This window comes from Glossina fuscipes, unplaced genomic scaffold (assembly GCF_014805625.2).
Source record: "Glossina fuscipes isolate IAEA_lab_2018 unplaced genomic scaffold, Yale_Gfus_2 113, whole genome shotgun sequence".
NCBI classification, from domain to species: Eukaryota; Metazoa; Arthropoda; class Insecta; order Diptera; family Glossinidae; genus Glossina; species Glossina fuscipes.
The window spans coordinates 695,629-709,147 of record NW_023998456.1 but is presented as its reverse complement, the minus strand read 5'-3'; the positions used below and the strand labels follow the sequence as shown (position 1 = coordinate 709,147).

Genomic DNA, 13,519 nt, shown 5'->3' with positions numbered 1-13,519 from the left:
TTTTTTATTGAAAATCTATGAACTACTGTAGTACCTCGAAGAAAAGACAAAAAAAAAAAGGTGCAGCTGGTGCTAGCAGAAGTGTGCAAGTGTACGTATAGACATACATGTGAATGCGTGTGAAAATTGTATTTTGTTTACATTTTTCTGTTTTGACTCGACATGTAAATTTAAGCGAACTAAGCTTAATGTGCTTTCTATTTTGTTATTCTCCGTATACAATGCTTACATTTAAAAAATTCGAATGTAATTAAATCAAAAAGCAAAAAAAAAAAAAGAAAAAAAAACAATTCATGAAAATGCATGTTTCTCGCTTTCGAAGAAAATATAAAGCGACTGCAAATACTCCAAAGTCACTCAGTAGCGACTTTGATTAAATTTTATACCAACTGTGATCTCTACGCAACGCAACATATCGTAAAGTAAGGGTTTTCATCCCTAGATGCATTTTCAGTGTTGGAAGATGTTATGATTAATTGTCAAAATTTCTTAAGGTCAGATATATTAAGAAAAATTCTTACAAACGTGAATCTTACCGCAGAAACTACATATATCAAAGCAAACTAAATTTCCACGAAACATTTGACTAAAAACATATGTTAGAATTTAAAAATGTGCAAATATCCCAATCAGCATATATAACAACAATTGAGTGTAAGTTGGGAGGGTTAGTCAGTTACTTAAAACCTTTAGACAGAAGAAGTAACTTATAAGGGTAAGAAGGATTTATGCACGGTGTATCAATTCGTCAGTTACGTATAAAATTGTTATGGAATGATTTCTTGATTTTCTTCGTTTTTTGTAGCCATTCTAAGGTAAGGTTAGTGAGGACATTTTCATTTAAGTCCACGAAAAATATAACGGTTCAAGAAATGACATCGATAAAAATGACGTTGAGTGCATCAGCAAACAATCTCAAAAGCAATACTTATATGTATAGTCATTCACATTCAAAGACGGGGCCTTTAGCGAAGGACGTGGCTAAATGGAAACAGCGTCAAAGTTTTTGCTTTAATGTAGATTAGCCTCAATATCCATGGTTTTATTAATTAATTAATTATTTTCTAATCGCTAATGCCGTTCTTTAAAAGCGGTTCAGTCGGAAACGGTTTATCTTCTTTTTTTTTAAGATCCTAGAGATTGGCATATTTTAGATCGAAACACCCTCTCTTTCGCTCACGCTCTTTGTGAATCTAAAATATCATATGAATTCAATTTTGGCTCCATATTACCTTTTAGCCCTTTTATAGTTGCTTTAGATGGACGTAAATTGAAGAAAACTCATATCACCTCAATTTTTTTTTGTTTTTATTTTTTGGGACCCATTGCGTCGATGTCGTAGTGATCATAAGTTTTTAGAAAAAATGTTAAATTTTTTGCAAGATTTTTTTTATAACAGCGCACGTACGTATGTATTTACGCATATTTACTTTCTTGTTATTTCGTCTAATATATCCATAATATCTATAGAATGCAAGGAGTAATAATGTGTTAATGTGTGTATGATTTCTGTTGCTCTATTGTTCGTTCACACACATTATTCACATCACAATAAAACTGAAAATACATTATGACAATAAATATGAATAAACATTGAAACATATACACATATGTATATATGTATATATATGTAAATGCATGAATGACCATCAAAAGAACTCCTTTTTCGAGTATCCTATGCAAGCTTTGTGTACATTTTAGAACAAAAGATATAAAGCAAAACAAGTGCACGCAAATACATATACATACGTATACTTTATATTGTGTGTATTTAAAAAAAGAATTTGTACTTGTTCTTGCTTGCCATCGATGTGTCTGCTAGTGTGCGTTCGCCTAATTATGAGGACCCGCACACAGTGCGCTATGTACGCTATTCGCACTTTGTTAGATTTGCATGGAAGAACAAACCAAATATGTATTCAAATTTTTACAAAGGGTATTAAATAAGCTTAGAAATGTTATACACAGAGAAAATACATACACACATATATATGTGCATATGTCAAACAAATGGCAAAAGTGTTAAAATGTATTCGCTTTCTCTCTCTCTCTCGCCCTCTCTCTCTCCCTCTCCGTTACCCATACTCAACGATTCTTTTCTAACTCTTAGCTACGAGTGTGTATAGTTATCTGTAGAGGAGACAAATGGACAAATGGACAGGACAGTGCAGCACAGCACAGCACAGCACAGCACAGCACAGTTTTTATATGGCTCATAACTCACACATATAAGGGCGCACACTTTTATTGCGTTTTATGCCTGCCGCCGCCTTAGAAGTATGCAAAGCGCAATAAATATGTCTTTTTCGCTTGATTTAAAGATAGGCCCGTTTATCTACACATGTGTATCTAACCCAGTCAGTAGTCGTTGCTCATTCATTTTCTGTTATTATGCGCTCGTTTATTTGTTAGCCTTGTCGTCCTGTCCTGTTGTCGTTATTATTATCGTCGTTGTAGTTGCTTTTTCACTTTTATATAACTATTGGACTTTTACTCTTACTTCCGTACTTACGTACATTCATATAAGAGTGTGTTGTGTGAGTGTGTGTGTGTGTGATTTTATATCATTTCGTTTTGCTTTTTCCTGTTAATTTTTAACGCAAATATACAAATAATATACACACTCGCATACACACACATATAAATATATATATGTATATATATATCCAACGGTCATTCATGAGACATTAAGTGGATAGATGAATGTATGTTTGCAATATTTTTATTTACTTCTGTTGTCATCGTTGTTGTTGTTTTGTCACAAATAAAACTGACGAAGCCACTTGAAATGTGTTTATAAGTTCATGTAACCATGTTCTCCTGGTCCTTTTTTTATTACACTCGTTGTCGAACGATTGGAGGAGTTATGTTAAGTTTACTGTTTTACTTGTAACGTTCTGAAGAAAACATGAGAGATTTTACAAAAAATGCACAAGACATTGAAACGATTCTCATTGCTTGCATTTTCATTAACGAGTGCTGGAATTGTTATAGCAGGAGTTGAAATTAGCACATCACACTTACTCTTAACACTAGAACTACGAACGTGTTGTACATAATTATTTCTTGACCGTTTTGGGTCATTTTGGTCCAGAATTTTGTTAACATCACTAAAATCCCAAAAATGAAGATAGATTGCACACAATATTCCTTGGTCGATTAAGAACACAGTGGTTATAACCAATCCACATTTCGGGTTCGTCCCTCCATATCCGTGACAGTAGCGAAGTTATGGGGCAAAGTGACTCGCACCGATAGAAACGTCTATATGATCGGTATCCCGAAAGGTAGACCACGTATAGGCAAACTGATTTGATGACTGCATTTAAATGTCTTTTCATATAAATAAAAATCGTCAAAAGAGTTTGGACCCTTACGTGCTGTATTACCCTTTTTTTGAAGCTCAAAAATTCAAAGAAGTCATATTGGCACACGCGGTAGTTCTAGTGTTAATCTACACCTTTAGGTTACATCTAAAGATGAACGTGCTCGAGTACGCGAAAGAAATATATATACAGATGTAAAATGGCGTCCGCAAAATCAGATGCTGAATTAATGTAGCCATGTTCGCACAAGCATTACGCATCGCTCGATTACTTCAGCTCCCAAAAAATGATTTTCATATTGAAAATGGATATGATCAGCCCATTAGCAAGTTTTATCTCCTCATGCATAAACTACGTGAGATTTACAATTTCTTACTCACCAAAGTCATTAAAATGTTCGAAAAAAAGCTCTTAAGCGCTTGTGCTACAGCAGTGCTTTCACATTTGGGCGAATGTGTGCAACACCTTGAAGAATTTGAGATAAATCTATCTTTTGTTATACTAATCGCCTCAGAAGAAGATTTTGAAGTCGTCTTTTGGCCTGTCCGTCCGTCTATTATCGGATCTATATCCATACATTTTTGTATTCAATCTATGGATCGGAAATTTTAAGATATTCTGGTAGAATTCTGTACACTGACCTGCTTCAGCCCAAAGAGGAAAGCTATTGAAAATGGTTCGGTCCGATTCGGCTTTTCGATTATTGCTCGCAAAATGCCTTATCTTAAAGCCTCGTTCGTATACCAACAATTGTAGGGTGGTGTAGGGTATTTCACAGTGTTTTTTTTTTTTTTTTAATATGCCCAACAACTTAGGGGTACACCTACATGTTTTGCCATTGAAAATGTTTCCATTTATTCGATCATTTCCCGTGTAACGCTTTGTCGATGCACTTTTTCGAGCATTGCTCATATAACAACTCGAGGCGATGGCGTAGGGTATCCACTGCCGCTATAAACAGTTTCTTACAATTCGGAAATATTATAAAGCAAACATATTCCTGAGTCGGGAGAAAGAATGTAAATCATGTGCGTCTGTTTACTCGTCGCGTGTCTATGAAAAGGAAAAAACGCGAAAGGTAAATTGATTTTTGCTATACACGCTTTTAGTTTAGTGATCACTCGGTGATCGAAATTTGGCGCAATTCACAAAAAGATATTAAAAAAACATTCAATAGCGCGATTGGTTAATTGAAGCGTCTTTACACTTTTCGTATGTATATCGGAGGAAGACATTGTTGATTCAAAGGAGTTCCGACGAATTATTATTTAAGCCTTATATAAATTTATTGGTCCATTAGGTCGATTTGCGTATCAACAGGAAGTAGTATAATATTTTACAATTTTTATATATTAGGATAAGATGTAAACACTAAACGAAAAGTTCATACAAATTTATACTAAGCTTCTATATGGATATCTTGGCGGAATGACATGGCCATGGACATGTCTGAAAGTAGTGGAATACTTAACAATTTTCATGTATTAGATTAGAATTGCATTGATTGTCGTCCGATAGGCTAAATGGCAAATGGCAAATGGCATTAATTAGCAAAATGTCTTGCTATTTGCATTCTATGTCGGAGTAAGATTGTTGCTGGGAGTATCGAAGTTTCGCCTTCAGGCGGATATAAATTTTTTAGTTAGTTTTTATAGGTCAGAACGACGGAGGTGTTTCTTTGCGACTTTCAATATATTAAAAGCAAATATTGCAGGGTTACCCGAAAGTATACAAATACGCTTGAATAGGTTTTTGTTATAACCCTTCACTTATGAATTACTAGCTGTAAACAAGCTGGTTAACATAGCCAGGCACAAAACAGAAGGGAATAAAATACTCCATACGTAAGTCTTAACAATGTAATGCAACGCAAAAAAAAAAAAGAAAAAAAGACACAAACACTAAACAATAGTATGGGGATGTTTTCTAAGTACATGACAATATGAAGCAATAAATTTCCGGCTAGTGTACGCTTTACAAAGTTTATCTCTCTCTTTTGGTTTAAAGATTTTGCAATTGTATGTATGTATGTATGTGTGTGTGTGTGCGTGTGTGTGTGTGTGTGTGTGTCGGCGCGTGTGTGTACACGTTTGTCTCTGGTTATTTATTTGACCAACAACATAAAGAAAAACTTACGGAGACAATTGCAAGGCCAACCAACTGGTTCTTAAATTAAGGAATGTTCACTTAGTTCCATCAATAGTTCGCATACCGACAATTTAAGCATAGCAAACTAGACATATACCACGAATGAAATCAAAAGATTATTGCTTGTATGTATGTATGATGTATTTTATATATTTCGAAAAATTCTTAAACTCAATTTAGTTGATATTTTTGAAATATCGGGGATTCCGTGGGGACATCATACAAACGTGGGGATTACGATGGCTGTAATTGGGGAAGACATAAAAATATTTGTTTTATATCTTTGAAGTTATACGTCATTGATAACTATTTCGAGCAATTTTTCCTATCCTGGCAAAGCAATTATAACTCCATAATGGCCAGTTTTGGTGATTTTAACGGTCAAGTGTATGGGGGCGGTTAGGATTGCACGAGCATATGTGCAGGTATATATAAGTATATATATATTTACATACATAAGTATATGTATGCTCATCGGTTGCAAATCTTTGTATATATACATATATATATAGATATTTATGTGTGCCAATGTCTTTGTATAAATCTCTTATTCCGAACTTCTGCTAGCAAAGAGGAGCTAATTTTGACTTTACTAAACATACTCAAACACAATCGCGTCATTCGGTTGTTTTTTACTGAGCAGCTGACTGTTGTCTGACTGTACTGTCTTGCATTGTATGTATTTGCTTTCTTTAGCATATTTTTAGTTGTTACATATTAAGCGATAAAACAAGCATATCGTGGGAGATGGCGACTATAACAATAATAATATCAATTGAATAAAAGTATTCGGTTGACAAGGGGCGACAAGTTTAAGTCACAAAATAAGACGACAAGTTTGACATATTATAGGACAGACAGATAAACAGACAGACAAATAAATAGATAGGCAAATAGGGGCAGGCAAAAAGACATTTATTAAGTTTCGAGCATGTAACCGTCTACTCTTTTGCATGTACGCGTGGCTGTCTTCTTTGCATAATAAATTATGAATAATTTCAAAAAAGTTTTTTTTTCTCTTTCATAGTTTGATGATTTAAAAGCCCAATAAACAAATAAATAGTAAAAGCTTAATGTGTGTTTGCTTTTATCATTTTTCAGATTTCGTTTGAATGCAAAAGTTTTATAAATGAATGATAAGAACAAAGTGAAAACTATTAGCAATAACAGGAATTGTCATCACATGGTGTGATCTCAAGTTAATCGATCACTGGCAAAAACTTGAGTATTCATGCAGCAACAAAAGAAACAACAACAGCAACAAACTAATCCAAACACTCAACAGCAACAAACTATACAAATACAATTACAACACCAGCCCATTTCACAACAACAACAGCAACAACATTTACATCAACAATTACAGCAACAGCATATAGGCAATAATATCATTGTTTTGCGTGGCTCACGCAACGAGAATGGACAAATTGTTATACAAAATAAGCAGGATATACTCAGTTTTCTCAGCGAACATCATCATCATCAGCAGCAGCAGCAGCAGCAACAACAACAGCAACAGCAACAGCAACATCAACATCAACAACAGCAAAATGAAAAAGCCACCGTGGCCACAATAACCCAATTGCCAACGACCACAACTGTTGCACGCAAATCAAGCATTTCTTTGGTGACAACGAGTAGCAATGTTATCGCCACAGATGGGGGTAGCGGCGTTGGCGGCGGTGGTATCACTATCACCCCCAAAGAAACGAACACCATACTATTACAAACACCCATTAATGTCAGTCAACTAGAAACTGTGTTGCTGCAATCCGGGCAGCTAAAGAAATCTAACTCTACAATCACGACAAGCACTGAAAGGCCATTTCTTTTTAAAAATGTAAGCAAATCGTCAAGGGAAGCAAGAAAAAACAATAAAAACAAAAAGAAAAAAATAAAAAATGCTTTTAGTAAATTATTAATGTTATGTAAAACTTTAAAGAAAAAGAAAAAAATTGTTTTGGTTTTCTTTCTCTTTCATTTCTTTTTCTCATAGTCATCACGCAGTTTAAGTACTGACAGCAATCGTTTAGGAAATGGTTCGGCAACCGCAGTCGCTCAATCATTATTAAATGGTGACGGTACAGGTCCTTTCGTCTTGCAAACTTTAAAACGCTTAGAGAAATCACAATCAATTCTAGTTATACGTAATAATGCGGCTTCCGATTCTAATTCTGCCTCGCCCTTAACAAATTCAACGACATCTTTAACTGCTTCCATTGCCTTGGGCACTCACAAACCGCAAAGCTTGTCTTCATCTATACATCAGCAGCAGCAGCAGCAACAACAACAACAACAACAACAACAGCAACAACAAAGTAACCCGACGACAGCCAGTGTCAGCACAAATACACCAACAAGTGCCATAAGTTTTACAAGAACCTCGAAAGGGCAACAGACCTCTGTTGTCTCAGCTCTAACTCCACTTACTCCTTCTCTAGCAACTACTACTACAAAATTGGGTAATATTTTAGTAGCTACAACCGGGCAACGTCATATATCTATGGAGACTTGCTCCTCTCCTAATAATGGAAAAACTACAAATGGTGCTGCTGGCGGCCATACCACGACAACAACGACAGGAACAAAAAATTTACGCTTGTTAAATGCCAATAACAAAAATACGCCCGGTAACGGTAATAATAATCATAAAAGTCATAATTCTTCACGTGCAACTCTCGGCGGCAATAAGGATGCAGTAGCAACAACAGCGACAGCAAAAACAACAAAGATGCATTTGATACTGGCCGATGTCCAGTTGAAACATGAACATTCTTTAATTACAACCCCAAATACTAGCCAGCAGAGTAATGTGTCTCTTGGGAAAGGTAAGTTTTTAAAAAAAAAAAAATTTTGTTTTTATTTATTTATTCTCTTTATTTTGACTGCACGCTTGCTTGAGCGTACATTCTATATATATATATATATATATATATATATGTATATATATGTATATATATGTATTCTATATGTATTATTATCTCGAGTAGATATCAAAAAATCTCATCAGAAAATCTTCATATTTTTTGATTTAAACTACAACCGATGAGAAAAAGCCAAGGAATTATCTTTTAAGTGAAACTCCGTTTGTAGGAAAGTGCATTGCTCATAAAAAGTTTACGCGCGTTCTCGGGCACTTAAAGATGAACAAAAAATTGTTTTTTGTGTGTGTGCTAATCAATTTATCTATTTGTTTTTGTTCTTTTGTTCTTCGTGTGTATGTTTTTCAAAAAAAAGTGATTTCGTTTGTTAGATTTTTTTTTTTTTCTTTTGATTGTTTTTATTTTTATTTTCACTTCGGTTTTTGCCACCTAAACAATTTGTACGTCTCACTGGAAAGGCCAAAACAAGCTCATTAGCTTGATTTCTCAATGGTTATTAGCGCACTCATTCGATCAAAACGTACACATTTACAATACCGACAGACAGACATAACTTGTTCTACAAAAGCATTGATATTATTGAAGCGAACGAACGATACTGAACAAGAAAAAAAGTTGCTCCCATCTCTCGTTACATATTAGTTTTGGTTTGATTTCGTGAAGAGTAGCGTGAAAGCATTAAAGTACAGTGCGTCGAATTAATCAACAGACGTACACACGTTTTTTCTCTTCATTTTAAAAAATTTGAAAAATATCCAGATTTTTAGTAAACAATTTTGTGGAAAAATATTTATTGCAAAATTTCAAAAAAGGTTTTTTTTTTTAATGGAAAAGATTTCATTAAAAACGGTTTTGTGCTCGGTATTGAAGAGCAACTTGCATCTGTTCTTTCAAGTATCCTCTAAGTGTCCCATACGGTACTACGGTAGTGCAGTGACCATTTTCACCTTCATCTGCGCATACGATTCGTGTAAAAGATGAGCCAAGAGCGAAAAAATCGCGCCAAAGTCACTCTAAAATCAAAGTGACGATAACAGTTTTCTTCGGCTATTGCGCCCTATGAATTCCTTCGGCCGAGCCTTGTCTTGCAGGGAATATTATTTGAGTTTATACTTTGAAGACGTCGAAATAGATTTAGAGAAGGGAAAATTAAATTGGTCTTCCAGCAGTAGGTGTACTTGGAATTGAAAATTAGGCGGAGTCCCTGTCGTTGGAATGTTTAGTGTAGGTGAGGTTGAAGTGTTACTTGAAACTTACGATACATGTTCCCAGTTGGCGAAGCACTGTATCGCTATCCGTGGCCACCTGATAGCCTCTCTTCATTTATTCATTTTTGAAGGAAGTCATTGCAATTAAAGTGCAACTCTTCTATGTGTTCGTTGAGATGGCCCAACATACTGAAGAAAATCGCAACTATTCCTCCCATATTCAACTCAATAGGACATTTTTATATACGCTTTCAATTTCGATTCATTGAAACATTTTACCTAAGGATGAGACATTTTACTGGTTCCGCATTGTTTTGTGCTTTCTAAAAGCATATTATTCTCTTAAGCTCCTGACATCGCCGTTAGCTGTACTAGATCTAGGTCAAATTGTCATTCCTGGTCCATACACCACTCGATGTGCGAATAGCAGCCGCAATGTTCTTAGATAGACCCAACTTTTTTTATATCATAAAAAGTGATGTTGAGTCGGTATGAGCTCGCCTGCCCATCTGTCGTTTGGCACATCTATGTGGTACCTTGGTTCTGATCGGACCGCTAGAATCTAGATTACTTTGTCACTTTCAATTGAAGGTATAATGCGGCACAGTGAGCAAATGTGGTGAAGACCAGTAATATTCGAGGAGACAAGCAGTCTCAACTCGATCTGTGCCTGTGAACTGTGTAAGAGCATAAAGAGCATACGAAGAGTATAGTTATGGAGGGAGGGGATAAATGCCAAGAAATGCCCAAGTTTTACAAACCGAACGTTAAATTCCGATTATATTTCGACTTGTGATGGTAGATATGAAAATAGCTCGCAATAATTTAGAACTAAAAAGATTCTTTTCCAGAATACTGGCTACATTTTGCGATTCTTTTTAAAATTTTGAAGATTTTTTTTGTTTTTTTAATTTCGTCCACATAATTAGATGAAAGACTGTCTTTACAGTGGACTTATTATTGGCCTCAGTTGGTCTACTGTAACTGTAATTGGCTGCCACCCAATTTAAGGGAAAGGAATTAGAAAACATATTGTGTTCTCGTCCAAAAATTTTTATAATAACAATAACGTCTTCTTTCTATGAATTATGATAAATTTTATAAAAATTACAAATTATTTCAAATTTTATTAACGACCTCTGGCTATCTTCCATACTAATTACATGTTACGGTAGCAAATTGATTATTTCATTATCTGAATTTAACGAAAGAGCAAAATAAACTGGTTCTTGATTTCGTCTGGCTAAGCACTACAGCAAACAAGAACAACAAAAAAAGAAAAGAAAAATAAATAAATAAAGGAAATCGTTGTTCATTTTAAGAAGTTTTGTTGTGCATTCAATAATACATTCAGTTATACCTATATATGATATAGCAAAATACATAGATAACCAACTTCACACATACACACACACACACACACACACACACACATTTACACACAATAGACGTACACATAGGCAATTGCGTTCATATTCCTTATAATCCTCAGGGTATATTGATAACTTCGCACATCACATGTTGACTCCAGTTAGTAAATATTTTGTGAGGAATTGGTTGCTCAACCTCTTGCTTTGTTACGCGTTAAGAATCTAAAGCAGTTCTAATAATCTTTCTTTTAGTAGCTTTCCATTTCTTCCCATATATAAAACGGGATTCGCCAGAGGGAAGTTTTAGTTTCACACTTACTTCATTTTCCGATGCGAAAGCAGACAATTTTTTGAATACACACACACACACACACACACACACACACATACATATTTAATTTACGCCTTCCTTTAATTAGACGATGTGTCTTTCAAGAAAATGAATTCATTTTATAAAAAAGTAAAATCACTTCATCACTTTATTGTCCATAGAGCCCATCATTAAATACCCTTCTGTTACTCATATAAAGATTTTTCAAAATAAGGCGTCGTAAAGGAAGTGCTCGAAAAAATGGTTTGATTTAAATCATTTCCAATAGCGGGATGTACTTCGGATGGAAGACAAAAGTTGCGAAACAATAAAATAAGACGGACAGACAAACTTAAATCGATTCAGAAAGTGGTCATGAATTGATCGGTATAATAAAAGATCTCTACTCCTTCCGAGTGTTGTATACATCCGCACAAACTTAAATACTCTCGTTGCACAAGTAAGTGGTGTAGGGTATACGAAACGAATACGAAATGAAACTTGATAAAAGGAGTCAATAAAAAAATATATGAAAATTGTGAGATACTTGGCTATATAGGTGCGTGCCAGATGATCGATCATTCATCATCATAATTTTTATATTTTTGAATCTTCGATGCGCACTGTTGGGTGGGGCGCTCATATCTTTTGTACTCTTGTTCTTCGATGGTGTGTTCAAGAAGAAGTTTTTGTTATGTTGTCCTTTCGCTATTTGTCTTTGGCTCCGTAACGAAAGTATAATTGACAGCTCTCTCTCTTTCTCCATTTTTTTTCTTGTTTGTTTCGACCGCGCCGTGCCAACTAGTGTTCCTATACTAGGGTCAAAGCGATCCCGAAACCGGTTTCGCATTACCTCGAGATGGAACCTCATGGATTCTTGGTCTTCAATATATCATCCTGTCTCTCCCGTCCTCGCCTGAGATTAGGTGTTCGAATGTCATCTTCGTGTGGCTTTATATTGAAGCACGTCTTGGACAAAACCATCGCATTTCTTCCATATTTCGTTTTCCATTAACATGACCGCTACTTGTCACCTGGCATACATCATTTGCACGTGGGCTACGTGGCATATAAGTTTTCGTTTTGCCTGTTTTCAGCCGTTCTTAACGTGTTACAAACTGACCTAAATTATATGCATCACCTCTATTTCTGTCGCTTAGCATGTTTTTCTATCTGTCACCAATATGGTCTCGCCTTTTCTCTACGCCAAGTTTCATTTTGGACTTATATAGCTATCAGCTTACTTGGCTTAAGCTATGGTTAGCTACAATCTCTCTCTCTCTCTCTCTCTCTCTCTAGGTTAAATCTTAAGGCATTGATATCGTTATATATATGATTATATAAGCTAGGATTCTTTTCCAGTAGTTTCTATAGTAATTTCTGAAACCCAAATAAGATTGAGTCTGTTAGATACTTTCTTCAATCTCTCACCCTTTCGTCGACGAGGCAAAACTTCTTTGATAGGCTTAAGGTGCTCTGCTTGCTCATAATCTAAACCTAACCTAAATAGTGTTTTAACAGAATCGTGTTCGAATGTGTGCTACCTTTCATACCATTAGTACACATAAGTGGTATAAGAAATATCCATCGTAGGATGAAGAGATGTTACAGCAAAGGATATAAAAATAAAGCTTTTCACTTAATAGCCATAAAGATAGTGAGATGCGTTGGAGCAAAACCTTATTAAATGTTAAAGTCTTTAAGCGATTCTTCGTTTAACTCTTGCGCGGTGAATGCTTTCTGTACACTGCACTGTCGCTTGGTTGGCGCATCACGGCGGCATTTCATTTTAATTTATAATCGAACTTCAATTTAATTTATAATTATTTATTTAAGAGTTCAATCATGTTCATATTCAGCTTAAGGTGCAACTTCTGTTTGCAAGATTGTTGTCTGTTTTATACACTGCTTAACTACTAACCGGATAAACGCCCAAGATGACGCTAATTCATTAATGTGAGCAAAAATAGTATTAAGACGTCGGATAACGATATTAGGTGTGGCCTTAGTTATCTTGTCAAAAACTAGTTCTATGTATACAATAACTGGTGGGCGTGAGGTGGAAAAGAAACCTTGTAGGCTTTACAAACTAGTTTTAATACCTTAGTAAGGGCAGAGTCAAATTCCAAAAATTAGGAGCACAATTTAGCGAACGAAGCGTGCAATGGTACACTGCAAGTACGCGGTGGTGGCGAAGTATGGTTCAGTTGCGCCGTCGCGAAAGACGGTATAGTATGGTAAGGCGAAAAGCTCCGTGGAATTTGTATATAATAAG

The 13,519-nt window shown here is 35.3% G+C and overlaps 1 protein-coding gene across 1 annotated transcript in view; it reads left to right on the top strand.

The window, feature by feature from the left end:
• Window positions 1-13,519, top strand: part of LOC119639810 — a 92,323-nt gene continuing 78,804 nt past the window's right edge. Inside the window, exons 1-3 of the mRNA XM_038037485.1 lie at window positions 1-494; window positions 6,576-7,314; window positions 7,471-8,302. Of these exons, the coding sequence (XP_037893413.1) occupies window positions 6,706-7,314; window positions 7,471-8,302 (1,441 nt within the window). The 5' untranslated portion in view covers window positions 1-494; window positions 6,576-6,705. The remainder of the gene's footprint in view (window positions 495-6,575; window positions 7,315-7,470; window positions 8,303-13,519) is intronic.